The 20,213-nt window shown below is 48.1% G+C and overlaps 1 protein-coding gene across 24 annotated transcripts in view; it reads left to right on the top strand.

Moving 5' to 3' along the window:
• The window catches only part of dlg1b (discs large MAGUK scaffold protein 1b), a 101,099-nt gene that overhangs the window by 73,605 nt on the left and 7,281 nt on the right, over positions 1 to 20,213 (top strand). For 13 of the 24 annotated variants that reach the window (XM_080292347.1, XM_026149166.2, XM_080292346.1 and 10 more), the window contains 13 exons: positions 9,280 to 9,375; positions 10,012 to 10,065; positions 10,781 to 10,831; positions 11,851 to 11,975; positions 12,655 to 12,824; positions 13,294 to 13,430; positions 14,431 to 14,575; positions 16,195 to 16,324; positions 16,526 to 16,682; positions 16,904 to 17,006; positions 17,395 to 17,509; positions 17,593 to 17,769; positions 18,163 to 18,229. In XM_080292347.1, the coding sequence (XP_080148473.1) occupies positions 9,280 to 9,375; positions 10,012 to 10,065; positions 10,781 to 10,831; positions 11,851 to 11,975; positions 12,655 to 12,824; positions 13,294 to 13,430; positions 14,431 to 14,575; positions 16,195 to 16,324; positions 16,526 to 16,682; positions 16,904 to 17,006; positions 17,395 to 17,509; positions 17,593 to 17,769; positions 18,163 to 18,229 (1,527 nt within the window). Of the gene's footprint in view, positions 1 to 5,368; positions 5,934 to 9,279; positions 9,376 to 10,011; positions 10,066 to 10,780; positions 10,832 to 11,850; positions 11,976 to 12,654; positions 12,825 to 13,293; positions 13,431 to 14,430; positions 14,576 to 16,194; positions 16,325 to 16,525; positions 16,683 to 16,903; positions 17,007 to 17,394; positions 17,510 to 17,592; positions 17,770 to 18,162; positions 18,230 to 20,213 lie in introns of those variants that run through there. The other 11 variants (XM_080292361.1, XM_080292354.1, XM_026149163.2 and 8 more) reach the window with 3 other exon arrangements.

Below are 20,213 nucleotides of genomic sequence, written 5' to 3'. Positions count from 1 at the left end.
GTTGTGGAAATGGTAGACTGAGATAAACCACTTACAGATGGACGTCTGAGTTTAGTTATAATTAGGTAAATGAAGTCAGCGGACAACATTTTCATGGAAAATAATACGAGTGGTGATAATCCAGCTGTTGACACGAACGTCACAGCCCAACAATCACGCCGACGAGCGAGCTCACAGCTGGAATCAAACCTCGGGTAGTTTTGTAGTTTCAGAGCTGATTGTGACGACTCCTGGATCAGAGGCCACGCAGGAGGTGAGATGAGGACTGGAGCTGATGATGGGAAAGTTTGATTGTTTATAGTTTGTGAGTCATCGTGAGATTGCAGCTGTCAGACGATCATTAGCTGCTTTTCTTCAGAGAGAGATATGACACCCAGCAGGCAAACAGAGCTAAAAGCACCATTAATGACTGTTGTACATGAGCACAGTGTGAGGAAAGAGTAATAATGTGACGTGATGACTGAAGTGCTGTGTTTGGTGCGGGGCTGTTGAAATGCACGGTTTAATTTACCCCGAGCAGCAGACGTTACTTTGTTTGGCAGGCGAACCTGATGAAGGTCTGTGTTCATGTCAAAGTTACTCTAATTACATCCAGACATCACCGAAGTCCAAATCTTTCATCTTTCATTCTGACAGTTGAACTGTTAAATGGAAGATTTTACTGTCAGATCCAAAGTGACTCTCCTGGGTGGGTTGGTAGTTCTACTCCTCTGTTCCCTCGTGGGTTGTTTAGTGTTCGGGCAGAGCAGTCCAGACGTGACTCGGAGCTCTGATTCATGGCTGTAATCTGTTTCCTGTCCCGTCAGGTGTGACTCATGTCAACACAATTCTTTCATCTGTAATAAAACGATCAGCGTTGCTGCTTTAGCAGGTGTAACAATTAAGTTTAACGTCCATGAAAACAGAATTTATTCAATTTAACGGAGTTAGAAGTTAACAGGAAGTACGCTCGCTAGTTTCCACCTAAACATGTTGTGCTACGTGATTGCTAGCGACACAGCTATGTTAGCATAACTTTAGCACAGTGAAGCTGGAGGATGAACGCCAACTTTTTTCCACTCATTAGAAGTTAACGTGAGGGATTCTGGTGGTTTGGGACAAATGAAATCGCATAGCAGGATGCTGTACACCGGGCAAACTTCAGTCAGGGGAACAACTGAGATCATTCATCCACAATACGAGGTTAGTTATTAATATACTGCAACAACATGGGAACAGAGCAGCTGCGAGAGAATTCAGCATTAATGAATCAATGTTACGGAAGTGGAGGAAGCGCAGTTTTTCGCTTTCCCCTTATTTTAAAAGTGCTTCATCTCTTTGCTGTGACTGTCAATCGCCATAATTTGCAGATGATAATGGTTTTAGCCGCTGCGATGCTTTCGATCAAAACAGGCGCAATTTGATGACATCATCAACATGCGCTATCGCGATAGAGCGGTATAGTCAAAATCTCTATCGTTGGCCAAATTTATATGGTTTCTATCGTTTCCATCGCCCACCCCTAGTTGAAGGTAAACCCTAACAACATGGGGTCAGCTACTTCAGTGATAACGCTGCAATCACCCATAAAACGGGGTTCTTCTCAGTCGTTGCCAAATATTTGCTAACGGGGGATTGTGGTGGTGTTGGGATTCTCTGATTCTCAAACTGAACCAACCTGAACAGAATTGAAATGATTTCGTTCTGAAGTAATTTTCTGGAATTTCAGTAAGCACGATTGACCCACCTGTAGTTAAGTCCGTGAATCTGTTTTAACTCACTGAACACAAATCTGTGGATTTTTTCTCTCTTAGTTTTTATAAAGAAAAGCAAACAGCAGAAATCGTGACAGAAATATCTCACATCCTCTGGCTGCTGCTGTTATGGAGTAACACAAACAGGCCGGAAACTATCGCTATATGCAGATGATGTCGTTTTGTAAAAGCACAAAATCAAATGGATCATTCCTAAAGCTGGTCGTAAAAGGCCTCCACGGTTCTGCTGATAACCTGCTGTGTTCCTGCAGTTTCCTGTGAAATGAGGTAGAGCTGGGCGATAGAACGATATGTGTTGCGAAATAACTTTTTCTCGATAGAAAAATTTAACTATTGCGATAGGCCTCATCTCTCTTGTCCTCTTAAAAAAACAAAAAAAACCCAGCCAATCCAAATTAAGTAACGCAGAGCCGAACCAATCACAGCCACAGCGTCACGTCACGTGACTTATTACATACAGCACAAGTCCCAAGCCGGTGTTCTGACAAACCATCCTACTTTGGCAAAACATGCTACTGTAAGTAGTTTATGCACATTTCTGCTGTCACAGAGCAATTCCAGCATCAATTTAAGTAGGTATGACGGTTTGCCACCCAACTTTGCCCATCAGAGTATGCTTGTTGCTCATATGCATACAGCCAGAATGGTTTTCCACTTCATTTTACCCGTTAAAGTATGCTTGTAGGTAACATTCACAAAGGTAGGTTGGTTTGGCAGTTAATTTTACCGGTCAGAGTATTTTTCTAGCTAATATTCACAAAGGTAGGACAATTTGCCACTGAATTTCGTGTTGTGCGCAGAAACAACGCGTAGGATGGTTTGCCAGGTAGGATGGATTCCCAGAACACTGGCGCCGCACGTATTTGTTTGGCAAGCAGCCAGCCGCCGTGCCGCCCGGGTAATGGAGGAAATGAGCGTGCCGACTAGAGAAAAATCAACTGAGAGCGTGACCGAAGGTTACCGAAGATAAAACAGATGATGGTTCCAACGCCGGAGAGATTGTCGAGTGGAAGAGCCACAGAAGTTCCGTAGTGTGAAGGTATTTCTGCTATTTCAAGTCTGACAAAAACAGAGCAGCTGCACTGTAAATGTGCCGAACGCAAGTCTGGAAATACAATAAAGCGGTGCAGCTCAGTCTCTGACTGGAAGCGCTAATTCGTCATTTGGCTTTTGTCAGACTAAAGTAACTGTTAAAACTGTTTGAAAAGCTCAGCTATACAACAAGGACAGATTGAGAATTTCCTTTTAGTTCTCAGTTTATTTGATATTGACAAAAGTTAGTCAGTTTTGTCTGTTCTTCTGTAAAACAAACTAAGATTTATTTTTAGAATTAATATTTTGTTTCTAAGTGGAATTGACAACTTAGTCTGTTTCGTTTGTTCTATTTTGAAACTTAAACGCTTTAGCGGCTGCCTTTGTGTAGTTTGCAATATTTGCCTTTATCTATCTGAAAAAGTCTCATGTTCCTTAAGTACATCTACCCTGTTGAACTTATTATGGGAAATAAATATTTAAATAAAAACAAGCTGCTGATTATTTCACATTTTACTTGTGAGCAACGGCACATTTAAATCTTACAAATATAGTTATTTGGCTGATATCGTGATAGATATCGTTATCGCCTGAAATGAAAAAAACATATCGTGATATAATAATAATAATAATGGATTGGATTTATATAGCGCTTTTCAAGGTAACCAAAGCGCTTTACAATACCACTATTCATTCACTCTCACATTCACACACTGGTGGAGGCAAACTACGGTTTTAGCCACAGCTGCCCTGGGGCAGACTGACAGAAGCGAGGCTGCCATATCGCGCCATCGGCCCCTCTGGCCACCACCAGTAGGCAAGTAGGGTAAAGTGTCTTGCCCAAGGACACAACACATCGAACCGGCGACCTTCCGGTTACAGATGCGATTCCCAACCCCCTGAGCCACGGTCGCCCAATATGAAAAAATCTTATATCGCCCAGCTCTAAAATGGGGCCACTTTCGGTTTCTGTGATGTGGATAAAGATGTTTGCACTGTTCACACCTTCAGCCAGACTTTTATTTTGGAGGCCGGGTGTTGTGTTCTCACACCTGAGATTAATATTTTCTTTAGTGTTGGAGAACGGACGGCGAGAGAAGCTTTAGTCTGTATAAACCACTTTCCCTGCAGCAGACTTCAGAGCTCCTGCTGCATAAATTTGCACATTAACGAGGAAGGAGGAAGACTACTTAGGTTAATCCTCCACAGCTCCTTTACATGACTAAAACCACCCATGTTGTGTAGAACAAGCAGTGCCATTGAAAAGCTGTTGGTATTTGTGAATCGCTGGTTTGTTTACAGTGCAGCCGTGTGCTGACGTGAGTGGCCTGTAGGTGGAGCTGCAGACACACAGCAGCAGTTTAATCCTAATCTCCAGCAGATCCTTGGTGCTTCTCCTCGGCCCTCACCGTGGAGTCGTGATGTGGCTGTAAACGCTGGGTGATGAAGGAGCAGAGAGATGAGCCCTGATGTGTTTGTTTACTGTGACACACTCGGTGCGTCGACTTTCTGCTGTTTGTGAATCATTTGGCTCAGCCTCCATGACGGCGTCGTATGAGCAGATTTACACCAGTAGAAAGTCGAGGTGTCTCTCCATCGGGAGGCGTTCGGGGACTGTGGGGAGAACACACTGTTGGCTCTGGCCGCTCGGCTTTTTTACATCCATTTACGAAATCAAACCTCCGTCCAATGAACCCCACGCCGCCTCCTGTGCGATGGTTATTCTGTCGTATAATTAATTTGTCTGTTCACAACGAGCCTGAATGCTCTGAGTCCATATAATGAACCATCTGCCACAACAGGAAGTGCGTTCATAGCTTTGAGTTTTGGTACAGACTTGATTATTTTCAGTGAAACGCAGTTTTTGGATGTTGGTGTGGAAATGTCAGAGTATATGATGTGCAGGTATAAGTGTGAGATTTCAGTGTTAAACGTCTCTATCTGCTGCAGCTCGTTCTCCTCATGCACACTCAGGAAATCCCAGGAAACAAAATCTGCATTTATGATTTCTGAGCCAAGATCTTTTGTTTATGTAGCTTTGGGACAGTTTGGCATTTTTAAAAGTGTTTCCAACATAATCTGTGGGCAGTTTCAACAATATTTTGCTAAATGTGAATAATTTATCACCTCACTTGGAGGAAAACACAGTGTCAGAGCGACGTTCCTGCAGAGCTGCACCTGTAACCAGGCCGTGGAGGTCTGATGGAGTATATATCCACCAGGAGCGTCCACGCTGCTGTCACGGTGCAGATTTTATTTAAGTGAAAAGAGAGAAGGCCTGCATGTTTTTCACCTCCAGCTTCAGGTGGAGCTCTGTGGAGACGCAGCAGCCTGTGAGGATCGTCGGGTTTTTCTCTACAGCAGAGGCTTAAAGCGGCTTCCTGCCCGCCTGCCGCTAACCGGGAGTCCTCGTCGCACTCCCCCCTCGCTGCTGACACGCACGCCGCTGTGTCTGAATCCGGGGGCAGCATCGATTATTCATGCAGCGAGTGGAGCTGCCCGTCACCCCCCCTCGCGCTGACATGTGCCTCGCTCGCTGGAGCCGATTAATTGGCAGGAGAACGAGAGAAGACGAGAGGGAGGGTGTCACAGAGAAAGAGCAGCCGGCAGGGAGGGGTGAGCCGGGAGAGAAGAGAGGGAGTGTTACTGCGCTGTGGTGCCGGAGGTGGAGTAACACGGCAGAGTTTGGAAGTATCGCCGTCTCGTCGTAGGCGTTGGACATTCTGGACTCGAAGGAAGCATCTTTCATTTACTCTTTATCCTCCTCCCCCAGCTCCTCCTCCTCCGTTTGGGAAGATGACCACTCATTACCTGCAGCAGGACTTCCTGTCTAAAGCTGTGAACGGCGAGAAGAAGCTGCCGCGGGTCAACGCCAGCTTACAAGAGTCCATCGCCCACCTGCACCCTCTGCAGAGGCAGCACGCCATCGAGCTCCACCGACAGCAGCAGCAACAGTCGTTCAATCACCCGCAGGTCCAGGCGTCGCTGTCGACCTTCACCGCCTGCACCGTGCCGGCGTCCTGTCGAGCTCGCAGTCGGTTCCTCAACCTGCGGGACAGCGTGAAGAAAAGCCCGACCAAGAGTACGGCCAAAGTCCTCAAGAGCGCCAGGAAGGAGATCTCCTGGGTGCCCTTCGCTTACAGCAAGGTAGCGATATCATGTGACCTGTTCAGAGATTTTTACTTTTTCCACTGCGGGAACTAAAACTTTGTCGATTGAGCGCCGTACGTTTAAAGAAGTAAAAGATCGCTTTGTTAGAAAGGAGAGTGGGAGCTAAAGGCTGTTCCACAGAAACGAGCAGCCGACGGTGGGCGGGTGAATGGATGGAGGTTGTTCCCCTTTAACCACTGATTGATTTCTAAAGGACACACAGATTGTAGCACAGAGTCAGATCAACAAGTGCTGATGTTTGTAGAGTTTCAGTAAAATCAGCTGAGACTAAAAACTACAGTCAGGTTTCAGGAGACTCAGTGTCGGAGTCTTTATATGAAACAGACTAAAACCTGCTGCTGCTCAAAACTCCTGTTTGCTGTGGTGAGTTCAAGGTCACATTGGAGAACTGGCTGTTTTGGTGATGGTGGTTGTGGTGACATGCAGAGCAGTTTGTACAGTGTTGTAGCAGGAGTGTGTGTGAATGAGACCTGCGGTCGGTCAGATCGAGTTACTACACGGAGAATCGATGGACTCTGTCCACGTGTGACAGCCACATCACCCTGCCATCACATTTAAATCCATACTTAAACACTCTCCAGCTGCTCGTCTTGTTTACGACCGAATACATGAGCAATGGTGTGATCCACGTGTTTTGGTTGGGGATTCATCTGCTGCACATTTCAAGCTCCCATCTTTAAGTGGTGGTCTGTGGTCACACCGTCGCTACGTTATGGCTTCATCACCGATTCGGTCCAAAGCGTCTGTGGCTCCTCCCACCAGCGGACATTCAGATCCATGTTATGGATGCAGTGAGCTAAGAAAAAACTGCAGCTACACTTTTAACGAGGGGCTCGAGTGGGGGGCTCGAGTGGGGGGGGGGGTTGTTTGATCTGTGTGGCTTCGCTGGTACACTGAAGACTAAAGTGACACACGTGCCTCATTTACTGAAAGCAGGACATAGATTCTCTGTAATAAACCAGCAGGGGGAGACTCCTCTGACCTCTGACCTTGGTTAAGACTCCGCTGATGAGTTCATGGTTTCAGGCTCCAGTTTTGTGTCCTCGTGTTGGTGCTCGTGTTGGAGATGAAGGACCATTAAAGTTAAAAGGACTAAAACGGGACATTCAGGGCGGGGCTACCATGTCATTGACTGAAGGTCAAGATGGTGAAAATGGTCAGTTTGAGGCCGTCCATCTTTTATATACAGACTGCGATGATAAGTTTGGGGTCGTGTGGAAAAGATGTCATCAGGTAAAATCATCAACTGTAAAAGTCTCTGAGAGAAAAATTAAAAATACTAATTGTGTAATTTTATAAACTCCAGGTGGGCTCAGCTGTGTTAATGATATTTATATGAAGGACTGATGTTATGTCAGTGGTGTAAGTTCATCGGGGTCAAACATCAGCTTGGAAACCTGATCGGTCAATAAATCGATTGACGTATTGGGCGTCTGATTGGTTTTGGTTGTTGTTATGGATTTGATGGTGTATCGTCGATCGCTCTCTGATAGATGAAATCATAACCTCTGCCCTCTCTGTGTCGCTGCATTTGTTAAACCAGTTTTGTGTCTTTTGGGAGTAATTAAGCCTCGTTGTCAGCAGCTTTCTGGCGAGCGGAGCCGCAGAAGTAGGGCTGGCGGATCAATGCGGTCGATGTGCGGGGCTAATTTTAGCGGCTGTTGGTTTTCCACGGGCTCCAGGTTCTGCTGCTGCAGCACAACAATTAAGCCTCTTGGAAACGCAGCGGCGCTTCCTGCCAGCAGCTTCACGAGGTCCTGCTGTTGCATAACAGAGGTCACAGCGGTGAGGGCCGCCGCTCGCTCCTCTGTGATGTTTCATGTGCATGCAGGGGTGTTAAATTACACGTAGACGTGAAAGAAAATCTTTGACTGAAACAGGAAACAGAAAAAAGATCTAAAAAATCCTTTTTTAATTCATTTAATTCACGTGCATCACACACATTTATGGGTTGTGTCTGAACAGTTTACAAAGGTTTTATTTTGTGTATTTTCATTCTTAGTAGATGAATAAACAGCAGCATGGCTGCAGTAGAAAGACTATCCACTCTTTTAAAGGCCGTTTGTTTCTCGAGCTGAAACAAACGAGTGGAGCTGCTGCCGGTGTGGCGTTCATGGGCAGATTGTGCGGAGGCTGCTGCTGTCGGGGAGCGCTGGTGCTAGTTAAAGTTAGCTTGTTCTGCAGTGTTCAGGTCAAAAACACATCCGTCAGATGCTGTAGTTCCCCAGCAGCACGTAGCATTGCAACGAGACGTCTGACGTCTAATACGCAGCATGTGATTGGCCAGCTGCTGGCTCGTTCAGACCAGTGATGATGTTTCCACTAAAACCAGTTACCAAGTTCACCTTTGAATCAAACGCCGAGTGGGCCCATCATGAAATGAAGAGGCTGCTGTGGAGTGAAAAACACGGCCTGAAGGCGACGCTGGTTACGCTCGACAGCATTGTGAGAACAATAGAACCACAATAGAAACGCGTTCAGCAAAAAGTGTCGCCAGACTGAGTCGGAGCTGAAACTCGACAGCAGCGAGGACGATGCTATCGTAGTTTTAATGTGGAGCAAAGAGGCGTGTCTTAATTTGGCAGCTGTGCCGTGTTCAGGTACATTTATTTAACGTTAATTGCAGATATTTACTTGTAAACCTGCCAGCTGATCGTGTTATTGGAGCTGAATGAAATCGGTCCTCGAGCTCTTCGTTTGATTTTTGGGAGTTGAAGGTGAAACGATCAGTGACGTCATGGTGAACATGTGGGTGTGCGGTTTGAGCGCTTCTTTAGCGTCAGTAGAAACTCGGACGTGAGGTCGCAGATACAGCTGTGACCTTTGACCTTTGAGGGTCTGTGCCAATGTCATCACTGGCTGTCGGGGTTAAAGCTCCCAGATTGAAATATCCGCTGCTTTTCAGTAATGACATAAAGGACATCGGCCCCCTGCTGAAGCTGTACCGAGGGACTGAGGATTTACCACACACACACACACACACACACACACACACACACACACACACACACACACACACACACACACACACACACACACACACACACGAGAGATGGCTTTAATCCTCAGAACAGCAGATGGGCGAGTTTGACACATCAGGATCGTCAGGTGTCACTCACACAGTGACCTCCTGTGATTGGCCGACCTCTCTGACACTTGGCGGTCCTTCTCTGTCAAACTCCTCCCATCTGGCACCTCGGCTCGACCTAAACGAACGCCCCCTATCAGTCAGCATGCACATACACATATACATCCTCTCCTCCTCCTTCACCGGCTGTTCATCTGTGTCTAACCTTTGACCCCTCACCATGCTATTGTTCAGCAGGCCGAGGCCGCCCCGCCTTCCTCACCCATAATCCCCGTGATCCCAATCTTGCCAATCCCAGCCGAGACCACCGCCATCCCTCCAACGTCACAGGTCTCCTTTTTTTGTTCCTTTTTGACTTTCCTCCTCTCCTTCTTCTCTGCTCGATCCCTCCATCCCTCCCTCCTTCCATCCTCACTTCCCTCCTCGCTCATTTGGCTCTGCGGCTTTCTGTCGAGTTCGGTTTTCAGTGTCGGCCGTCCAGCTGTGGCGCTGATGAAGTGAGCAGATTAGAGATAGAAACAGCGGGAGGAATGCCACGCTCCCCCCGTTTGACTTTTCAGAGCCCATCTGGCTCCTCCCGGGCGAGCGAGCGAGAGTCAGAGTAGACGAGGAAGACGAGGTGAAGGAGCAGCTTCTCCCCTCCTGCACGACTGGATTTGATTGATTTTCTTGATTTGTTTCTTCATTTAAGGCTTCATGCTTCAGAACTGCATCTTCTGCAGCGTGAAGCGCCACCATGTACGTACCGCTCGTGCTCGCTAATCTGTGCTCAAATCCTCGGGCTTCCCGTTTTAGCATCATGAGGAGAGTTAGTCTTTTAGCAGCTGCGCGGCGGCCGACCCGGGCGCAGCGTGGGGTGTGATCGGAGGGGTGGAGGTTCAGGGGTGTTTCTTTATTGTGAGGGTGTTTGTAGGGTGGAGATGTTTTCCCTCTGTGATGTTCTGACGTGTCTCCTCGTCTCTGCAGGCCAATCCTCCGCCTGTGGTGGTCAATGCAGACAGCCTGGACACACCTCCATACGTGAGTGCTGCTCATTTCTGAATGGATGCATGAGTGATGGATAGATTGGAAGATGATGACAGATGCATGAAGGCACGATACCTGTGTTGATGATTTTATGGATAAAGATGGAGTCATGGGTGGATAGGTGGGTGGGTAGATCCACAGACAATGGCTAGGATGCAGGACTCTGTGGATCTGCAGATGTTTGGTAACTCCATCTTCACCGTCGGTCCAGCTGGAGCCTCACCTGCCTAGCACTGGACCCGTCTTTATTAAATTGATGTTTGCCTCCCGTGGACTCCGGCCGCTGTCAGCACGGCGTCGCTTCAGTTTCACCTGACGGGGAGAAATATTTGAAGAAGCATCTGCTTCGCTCTCCTCTCCCCACATCAGTTCAGTGTTCAGTGCTGCAGCACGTTTCTGTTAATTGGACGGTTTAAAGGAAATGTGTTAGATCAGAGTCGGTGAGTGGAGCCTGCAGGAGCTGTGGGCAGACGGCTGCATCGCACGAACCTTGAACTTCAGGCTTAAGAGGAGGAAATAAAAACTCTTCAGTTCTCCGAGGTTAGACGTGAGCCTGAGGAGCAGGAGGAGGCTCAGTTGAACCCTGGACTCAGTGAAGTGTTTCTAATGAAGTACAGTAGAGTCTGTGTTCTACTAACGTGTTTGCTTCCTATAAACTGCTGCTGGGAGGAGCCGACAGGTGAGCTGATACCTGTGTGTGTGTTTGCAGGTGAACGGGACGGAGGCTGATTATGAGTACGAGGAGATCACGCTGGAGCGGGTAAGCTGCCTTTACTGTTTACTTCCCTGTGAGTGACGGCCGTGCTGCTCGCCGCGAGAGCCGCCGTAACTCCGTCGCGTCTTTACGAGCCACATAAACGAGCCGCGGTCTATGACTCGCAGGACGGGCGACCCGCTGTCTGATGCTCTGTTTGACTTTGAGGCGCTGCTTTCATGGACCTCCGCTGCCTGCACCAAACCTCCCGACCGTCTGAGATTTCGGGGGAAACGAGGACGTAACGAATGAACCAGATTCTGTTAAACAAAGCAAAAGTTTCTGATCCTCTCACACAAACAGTTTCTCTTTAATCAGCTCTGTTTTAATCCTCCTCGCTGCCTCTGGTATTATCCTCCACATTGTTACCGTCTTCCTCCTTTTGTTCTTGTCCTAATTTTGCTCCTTTAAGTGCAAATTATTAGCACAGCTTTAAAAAAGTCTCACAGGGTCTGCCTGTCGTTCTGTCTGCGGTCTAACCGGCCTCGTGTTGTTTTTATCATCACAACCAAAATGTTTCCACACATGACACAAACTGAATCTGATGCCCGTCCACAGCAGTGGACACGCCGGACGCCCACCGCGGCAGGAACCAGCCATTCTACACAATAACTGCACATTTATAAAAGTTCAGTGCAGAACGGCATGCTGGGTAATTACAGCAGTGTATTTGAACCAGTGAAGGTAAAAACAAAATGTTTAACAGCGCCTCGGAGCCGGTGCACGCTCTCGGGTTCTGGATGTTTGCTGACGTTATCTGATTGGTGCAAACTCGTGCCGGGGGATTCGCGTAGCGGTACCTGCAGACGTGTTCATGCTTCGTTGTTCCAGCTGTCACTTCTGCTCCTCTTGGCTGCGGTTCGAGGTTTTCCAACACGGCGTCAAACTTCAGTCGTCACTGCTCAGCAGCATCGTCGCTCACCTGGAAGGCTTTTATTGTGAAACGCTGGCAGGAAGTGTGAATCCTGAGCATGCTCACAGACTCGGATCGTTATCATTACTACTGTGATCACTGTGGTTTCCAGGGAAACTCGGGGCTGGGCTTCAGCATCGCAGGCGGCACCGACAACCCTCACATCGGTGAAGACCCCAGCATCTTCATCACCAAGGTGATCCCTGGAGGAGCGGCGGCGCAGGATGGACGGCTCAGGTGAGGCAGCAGGAAACTGTTGGTTGGTGAAGGAGGTGTGACTGATGTCTGAGCGGCTCCTTCTATTTTTGATCCCTCTGTCACCTCATTAGAGGAGGGCTCAGATTTTCTTTTAAACTGAAAACCAGCATCTCCTACAACACCCAGAATGCTTTGCAGCAGTTCCTTCCAGGCTGCTGCTTTAGAGCGTAGCTGCTGTGGAGGACAGGCTGTTAAGCTGATCAGGGAGCAGTTAGTGGGACAGAGGGAACAACGTGTGACTCACACAGGTTTCTAACACTAACCTTTCTAAGATCACAAACTTTATGAGCTTTCACTTTTTACCGGCTCAGCTTGAAGCTGGCCTGACGGATTCAGCCTCGTATAAAAACATGTAGAGAGAGAAGGACCTCTGTCCCTCGGTCTGCGTGGTGGTGTCCTCACAGCCGGACCCCCGCTGTGCCCTGCAGCCTTTCATGGCTCATTCATAATGCAGAAAGTCTGTCACACCTGATCCAGGTGATGATGAGGATGAAGAGTACGGTCTCAGGTTTCCTTTAAACTGTTTGTAAGTTTGGATCCGTAGTTTGACTCTACTTCCTGCTTTAGCTCCAATAAATGAAAGAAAAGCTGTGACATCATCAGTTTCTATTGAAGCAGGTGACCTGACTGACAGCGCGGTGTTCACGCTCTGTTTCAGGGTCAATGACGTCATCCTGAGAGTCAACGAGGTGGATGTTCGGGACGTGACCCACAGCCGAGCCGTGGAGGCGCTGAAGGAGGCGGGATCTCTGGTCCGACTCTACGTCCGCAGGAGGAAACCCGTCTCGGAGAAAGTGATGGAGATCAAGCTGGTGAAAGGACCCAAAGGTAGCGTGAAGGCTTAAACTGTGCCTGCGCTCAGATCCGGCGCCCTGTCTGAGCGCAGGCTCATTATTAAACCTGTGAGTGTTCCTAATGTTTTGGCTCACGGCTGCAGCTCTAGGCAGATGGCGTGGATGTGTGCCGGCCGTGTTGCTGGATTGTCTCCGCTTGCTGAGGAGCTTTAGTGAAATCCCCGCGGGCCTCATGATTATTCAGACGAGGAGCCCGGCTCAAGAACAAAGCCTCGGTTTCCACGGAAACATCCTGAAATATGCTTCTGTGCATTTATGTGTCCTGATTCGTTCCCGTGTTAAACCAGCAGCGGCGCGTTTCGTGGGGTGGTTGTTATTTAAAGTTTGTCCCTGTGAAGGACGCTCAGGCGACGGAGCTAGACTCCAGAGTTTGAGGGTTTTTACCCAGAATGCTTTTCCCGTCTGATCACCCTGCACCCTCCTTCTGGTTCTTTGTGTTGCAGGTCTCGGCTTCAGTATAGCGGGCGGCGTGGGGAACCAGCACATCCCCGGCGACAACAGCATCTACGTCACCAAGATCATCGAAGGCGGAGCGGCTCATAAAGACGGGCGGCTGCAGATTGGAGACAAACTGCTGGCTGTAAGGATCAAACACGAGAAATCACATCAGACCAATTATTTATTTACACCACGGCTACAAACTAAAAAAGTAAACACGAGAAAGTCAAACAGAGTTACAAACATTCAGTGCAATAAAATAATTAAGAAAAGCTCTGATGAGATTATTTATGAGACCTAATAAAGACTCAAATTTGAAACCAGTAAAATTAGAAATAATAATTAAGACAAGCTTAAACTTATGACATGAAGTAACTGCAGGAAAGAAATAATAGAAGTAAAGACGACTAAAAGTAGAAAAATATAAATAAAAAACAAAAATAGACCCGTAAAAAAAAATCAATAGACACACAAGACAGAATACTGTATTTGAAAAAAGAAGCACAATTAGAAATTAATTAAAATAACAATAAAAACAGAAAATGGGCAGATTAAAGGAAAGAGCTGGAAGTTAACATAAAAGAAATAAAATATTTAAAAAAAAATTTAATTAAAACCTTTTAAATAATCAATAAACCAAAAAGAACTGTTAATGTTAATTAAAACCAATAAAGCCTGATTTAAATAATAAAAATAAAACAAATTACATTATTTTAAAAAAGGAAAAAAATGAGACTAATAAAAGTTAAATATAATAAAAGCAGGTTAAAGGTCAGCGAGTTAATAAAATAAATTAAAATAAAGTAAAATATTTCTGATAAACAACCAACACGTGTATAAATAGTAGAAACAGGTTTCAGTGCTAACGAACAAATAAAGTTTTAGATCTGCAGTAAAAACAGGAAGTTGCTGAGTAGACGGTGAAGAACGAGCACCATGAATATTTCTGAGGTTTTAACAATAAGATAAAGTTTCACCCTTATAACATTTTATAATTATAAACGTATAAAATGTTTCATTAAGGGAAGACGCGCTGAATCTGCGGTGCAGGCGCACCTCACCACAAACTACCAAACAGCAGACCTTCAGAATAAAAGCACAGGCGTGTCTGACCGCTCCTCTCTTGGTGTGTCCGCGTTCAGGTGAACAGCTCCTGCCTGGAGGAGGTGAGCCACGAACACGCCGTCACTGCCTTGAAAAACACTCCCGACGTGGTCTACTTGAAAGTGGCTAAACCCAACAGTGTCTTCATGAACGACAGCTTCGCTCCGCCCGACCTCACCAACTGTGAGTGCAAACACACACACCTGTGACCTCACCACTAAAGTTTGCTTCTGTGTTTGCAGCTGAAGAGAGAAACGTTTTGATGCTGCGGTCGCGTTTCAGTTTGTTCTGGGTTCAGGCTTCCAGAAACAGTTGGAAAACCCATAGTTGAAAACTTCCCTGGACTTTTTATCCTGAATTGTTTTCCGTTTTAAGATCTTCCAGATAAATGAGGTCTCACATAAATCAGCTGACCTGGTTTTGAGTTAAAGGTTTCCCTGTGTGATTGTCGGTTTTCTGGAGTCCCAGCTGAAGGCTTGTTGGTTTGTCTTGAACACTGCGGTGGATTTTTGCTCTGACGTCGAGCAGATTAGAAGGTCCTGGCTCATGTGGTCAGGATGACATCCGACCCTGAGCCGGTGTGGACCGCCGCAGTCTCTGATGATCAAGTGGGGCGGGGATTCGTCAAACGACACGCCTCAAAGTGCAGACGAGGCCGGTTCCTTTAAAACATTTCTCTCTGAACCGGCAGCTTTAGCAGGGATGAAGACGGCCCAGCTCTGAACCTTGTTTTTACATCTCTCACTTCGCTGCAAATTACAGGAAGCGCTCTGAAACTGTAATACTGCAGGACAAACCTGCATCCCGGAGACTCGAAGCTGGCACCGAGCTGTTGAGGAGATGCCAAAGAAGGAAACACCCCTCAGAGATGCTGCGCGTCAGGCTCCTCGGCTATAGAGACCGAGGAGCTCCAAGCAGCTGTGGAGGATCCGGAGCCGAGGAGAGACTGATGGGAACGCACAGGAAGACACGGAGGCTGCAGGAAGTGTTGCACGTTATAATCTGAGTAATCATCATGAGTTGACATCCTTAAATCTAACACAGACTCTGAGCCGAGCAGGCTGGTGCTGGTTTGAAGCCAAACGAGGAACGAGCACAAAATATCCGATCCCGAGTCGCGGAAGAACGATGTTTGGCAGCTCGGCTCTCACAAACGCCACCAGGTGCCTCAACTCATCCATGTGAAACACAGACTCCCTAAAACCGAGTGCTTCCTACAGCCTTGTGCTGACAGCTCTGATTATATCTGAAGTTTGGGCCACAGTCGATCAGCTGTTCAGCTTCTGAGTTTGTGTCTAAACCGAGTCGTGGACCAACGACGCCCTTCGTCTCCTGCAGTGGCAGGAAAACCATCGCTCTGTTAATTATGCAGGGACGTTATTTGTTTAACCTTAAGTCTCCGGGGGAGTGTCCTGTTCGTAGAGAGAACAGTTTCCGATCAGACGAACATCAAACTTTCAAATGTTTTTAAAAATGGAGACGAATGGAAACTATTTTCAGGTTTCATCCTCTCGGTGCTGCTGTCACAGATCATAATAAACTGACTGCGTGTTCGTCGTCTCTGTCATCGCTCTGATGCTGCGGTTACAGCTGATCCTCAGCAGAAATGTGACAGGGTTGAGTTGGGAGGTGGTTGTTTCTCGCTCACCGGTGTCGTTTACGACCCCCCTCGACGGCTGCCGGGCTCGGCCAATCAGGTGGTTACAGGGGCCGGACAGGCGAGCAGATGCAGCAGCTCAGCGTCAGACACACAGCGGCTGTGATCAGACTGGTTTTAATGGTCTTCTCTCTTTCTCTTCCAGCGTACTCCCAGCGCATGGAGAACCATATCAGCCCCCCCAACTTCCTGGGTCAGCCCGTCCCTCCGCCAGCATCCTCGGGGCGTTACTCCCCGACCCCGAAGAGCACGCTGGGAGACGACGACGTCACCCGGTGAGAACAGAAACACTGTGCATGCGCACGCCTGCACTGAAACGTTTCAGTGTTTTTGTAGCTGAACCACAGCTGCTGCGCCCTCTGCTGGTGCACACCTGCAGTTACACCCTCCCGTCATAACACACACCTGCAGAGTCTGAGTGGGACCCTGCTCACATGACTTCAGATGATTGACGGCTGCAGTGCTTTTTCCTGCAGGGAGCCGAGGAAGGTGGTGCTTCACAGAGGAGCGACGGGACTAGGCTTCAACATCGTGGGCGGGGAGGACGGCGAGGGGATCTTCATCTCCTTCATCCTCGCCGGAGGACCTGCTGACCTCAGCGGAGAGCTGAGGAAAGGAGACCGACTCGTCTCCGTACGTAACAACGCGTTAAACTCTGAGATCAACAACTTAAACCAGAGTGTCTGTCTGAGTCAGTGATGAGTCGCTGCCGGTCGCTCGCCACACGCAGGCAAACACGCGGTTGACTTTCAAATTAAAAGCTGCACCTTTAGAGAAGTGCTGGATCAGACTGAGCCGCTCGTTTCCCCGATTGAGTCGTCGTTCCGCGTCTGACATTGTTTTTGTGTTTTCAGGTGAACGGCGTGGACCTCCGTAACGCCACCCACGAACAGGCCGCCGCCGCCCTGAAGAACGCCGGGCAGACAGTGACCATCGTCGCCCACTACAGACCAGAAGGTGGGACAGCAGCACGCACCTGCAGGATCACATGACTCCAGCAGCAGCTTAAATAAAAATAACTACATTTAAGTATATTTACAGTCGGGTGTGAGCAGGAAAGGGAACAAATCCTCTGCATTTAGCAGCTGGTATCAGAATATTTGGCTGTTTGATTATTTTCACTTTAAAATGATTGATTATTAATCCAGCTGTTCACAGATGTTTCAGCTCTGATCTCTGTGGGAAACTGAAACCAGCAGTTACCTCTGATTTTACCAGAGAAACAGTCCAGTTTAAAAAGTTTCAGATTCTGTTTGGCTTCATAAAAATCTTCTGTAGAGACTCTAACGTGTTTCTGTAATTTCCTGTGACCTCTGACCCCTGGATGGCCTCTGTGTCCGCTCAGAGTACAGCCGGTTTGAGGCAAAGATCCACGACCTGAGGGAGCAGATGATGAACAGCAGCATCAGCTCGGGCTCTGGGTCTCTGCGGACGAGTCAGAAGAGGTCGTTGTACGTCAGGTAGGCCTAAAGCGTGGAAGGCGCTCGCGTGCTGACGTCCTGTGTTCTGTTTTTAATCGGTTTGTTTGTCGTTCGTGTTTTAGAGCTCTGTTCGACTACGATAAGACGAGAGACTCCGGTCTGCCGAGTCAGGGCCTGAACTTTAAGTTCGGAGACATCCTTCACGTGGTGAACGCCTCCGACGACGAGTGGTGGCAGGCGAGGCAGCTGACGGCACAGGGAGAGGTGGAGGAGGTGGGGGTCATCCCCAGCAAGAGACGGTCAGTCCCAGTTACATCTGCTCCACCAATCAGGATTCAGAGCTCGAGAGGACGTTTGGCTGGAGTTTGTAACTTTATTTAAACAAACATCCGGGTCGCACCTGTACAGGTGTCACTGCGACGAACGAGAGCTTCACAGTGACGCTCTGAACATTTACCAGGTGACCTCCGAGGGTAAAGGCAGAGTTAGACTGTAAGGTCAGGATGTCGTCAGAGACTCGAAAGGCAAAACCTTCCAGTTTCTGGAGGAACGCTCGCGGAGTGGCGGCAAGCTGCCGACTCACTCGATTTGCCCTCGAGCTCTGAGGCGGAGCTCATCGCGAGTATCTGACAGATTCATGCATAAAGTCTGGTTCCCTTGTGATCTCTGCTGACCTTTGACCTTTCCCACAGGGTGGAGAAGAAGGAGAGGGCGAGGTTAAAGACGGTGAAGTTTAACGCCAAGTCTCGGGACAGAGGGGTGAGTGACGGCGTAGACGGTCCCTGGAGTCAGAAACGTGTTTTAGTTCCAGTAACGCGACTTTATTTACACACAAAGACGTTTTTCTGTTCTTTGTATTTAAGCTGTAAAACATTTTTTATTGCTTTTATTGTCTGTTTGATTTCTGCGTCTTTAAAGATGCTCAGTTTTCCAGACTCGACCTGATAGAACGAGTCGGACTTGTTTAGACTTCAGTGACTCGTCCCATCTGATGCTCTCAGGATCAGCCGACTTTATTTTCCCCGCAGTGACGTGTAACGTGCAGGTTAGTGAAGCCATGCGCGGTGTTACCTTCGTACAGGCGGTTGAAGTGCACGCGTGTTTGGGCCGTTGTGACAGACTTCAGTCTGTTAGCTAACGACTCGGTTTTGGGGTTTTCATCAGTTACCGGACGTTACTGGATAAGTCCGTCTGCGCCGCCCGCCTTTTTTGAAACACGGCAGTGAGGGAAATGGCTGCCCGCGGCGCCCGCCACCTCGAGTGTGACGGGTGCTTGTTTTTCTGACCTTCCCCGAGCGTCGGCGTGTCGCACTTTAAACTGCACCAGATTAATTCGTGTGAAGGTGAAACGTGTTTGAATAAAGTCGGCTGATTCTGAGCTGGTTGATGACACGTTTCAGGTGTTTGGCGCCAGCTGTGTGCATCATGTGACCTCTGTGTGTTTGAGCCACAGCCACCTGATCTCCACCTACTAATGAGTGTTTGACTAATGTTGAAGCAGCCGGCCGTTTAACAGCATGACGATCTCTGAGGCGTTTCTTCTTCTTCACCAAATCGCAGCAGCGCCTCCCCCTCCCTCCCCCGCCACCTTTAAACCGTGTGCCGCTTTAATACGTGTCTCCACGGCGTTGCTCGCCAGCCGCCACGCTAACACGGCAGACTGAGGGCGGGGAGGCAAACCGTAGAACGTGCATGGTGCCCGCGGTCTGCTCCCCGCCTCTTCGCGAAACGCTTGACATTGACGTCTGCTGCTCTCAAACCTTCCTCCTCCTCACCACTCACCCTCCTCACCCTGTTTTCCGTCTCCTGCTCTGTAACATCAAAGTGCAGCATGTGAGCTAATGATGTCACAGGTCCCGCCTCCTGCTGATGAACGACACGCAGCGGTTCAAATGTCTGCTTGTTCTTCTTGTTGAGCCATTAAACCCATTTATAGTTGAACTAATCAATAACTTGAACACAGACCTTTTTAGGCCCTTTCAGCTCCTGGTTTTGGTTTTGTGTCATCGCACAAGCTTGAATGAACCCACTGAGACCAAGCTGTTACCATAGTAACAGACGGTTAAAGGAAAAGGGACACGACTCTGTTCTGTGTTTGGCTTCTATTTATACATAAATGTAGGTTTAGCGTTCGTAGCCTCAACTAATCAATATTTGCAGCCATGAGGTGGTGGAGACCAACAATGGAGCTGAAAGAAGGTGGATGCCGGACTCAGACGACTGCAGCTGCCGGCGCTTTTTAAATAAACCTAATATTTGTTGGTTGGTTGCCATGACATCAGCCGATATCGTTTTGTTATAGCCTCACATCTGGATGAGTTTATTTTAAATATCAGTGTTAACCCCACAGTAACCTTTACAGCCTGACTGGTGACGTCACGCTTTCATTTACACTTCAAGACAAACGAAATGCAAAAGCTTGAAGCTAAATTTAAGCTTCAGAAGTCCAAATGAAGAAACCACGTAAAGCTGAGAAGGCCTCTGAGCCCGACCCACGGGACGTTTGTAATCCTGGGGTTTGTAGCACCAGTGTTTCCTCAGTGCTACACGAAGGAACATAAATGCTCTGTGGAACGACTTTTCCTGATGCACTTGAAGGCATCGCATCAGCACCATCTTCGAGCCGATTCGCCGAAATAACCAAACGGCTTCTCCCAGCTTGTCGCTGCTGTGTCTCTGCATGTCGTCAGCATGTTCACCTTCATCCTCCTCTCCGACCGACGCTGCCTTCACTGTCGGCGTG

This window comes from Astatotilapia calliptera, chromosome 18, assembly GCF_964374335.1.
Source record: "Astatotilapia calliptera chromosome 18, fAstCal68.1, whole genome shotgun sequence".
Classification (NCBI taxonomy): Eukaryota; Metazoa; Chordata; class Actinopteri; order Cichliformes; family Cichlidae; genus Astatotilapia; species Astatotilapia calliptera.
This window is presented reverse-complemented; position numbering and strand designations above follow the sequence as displayed.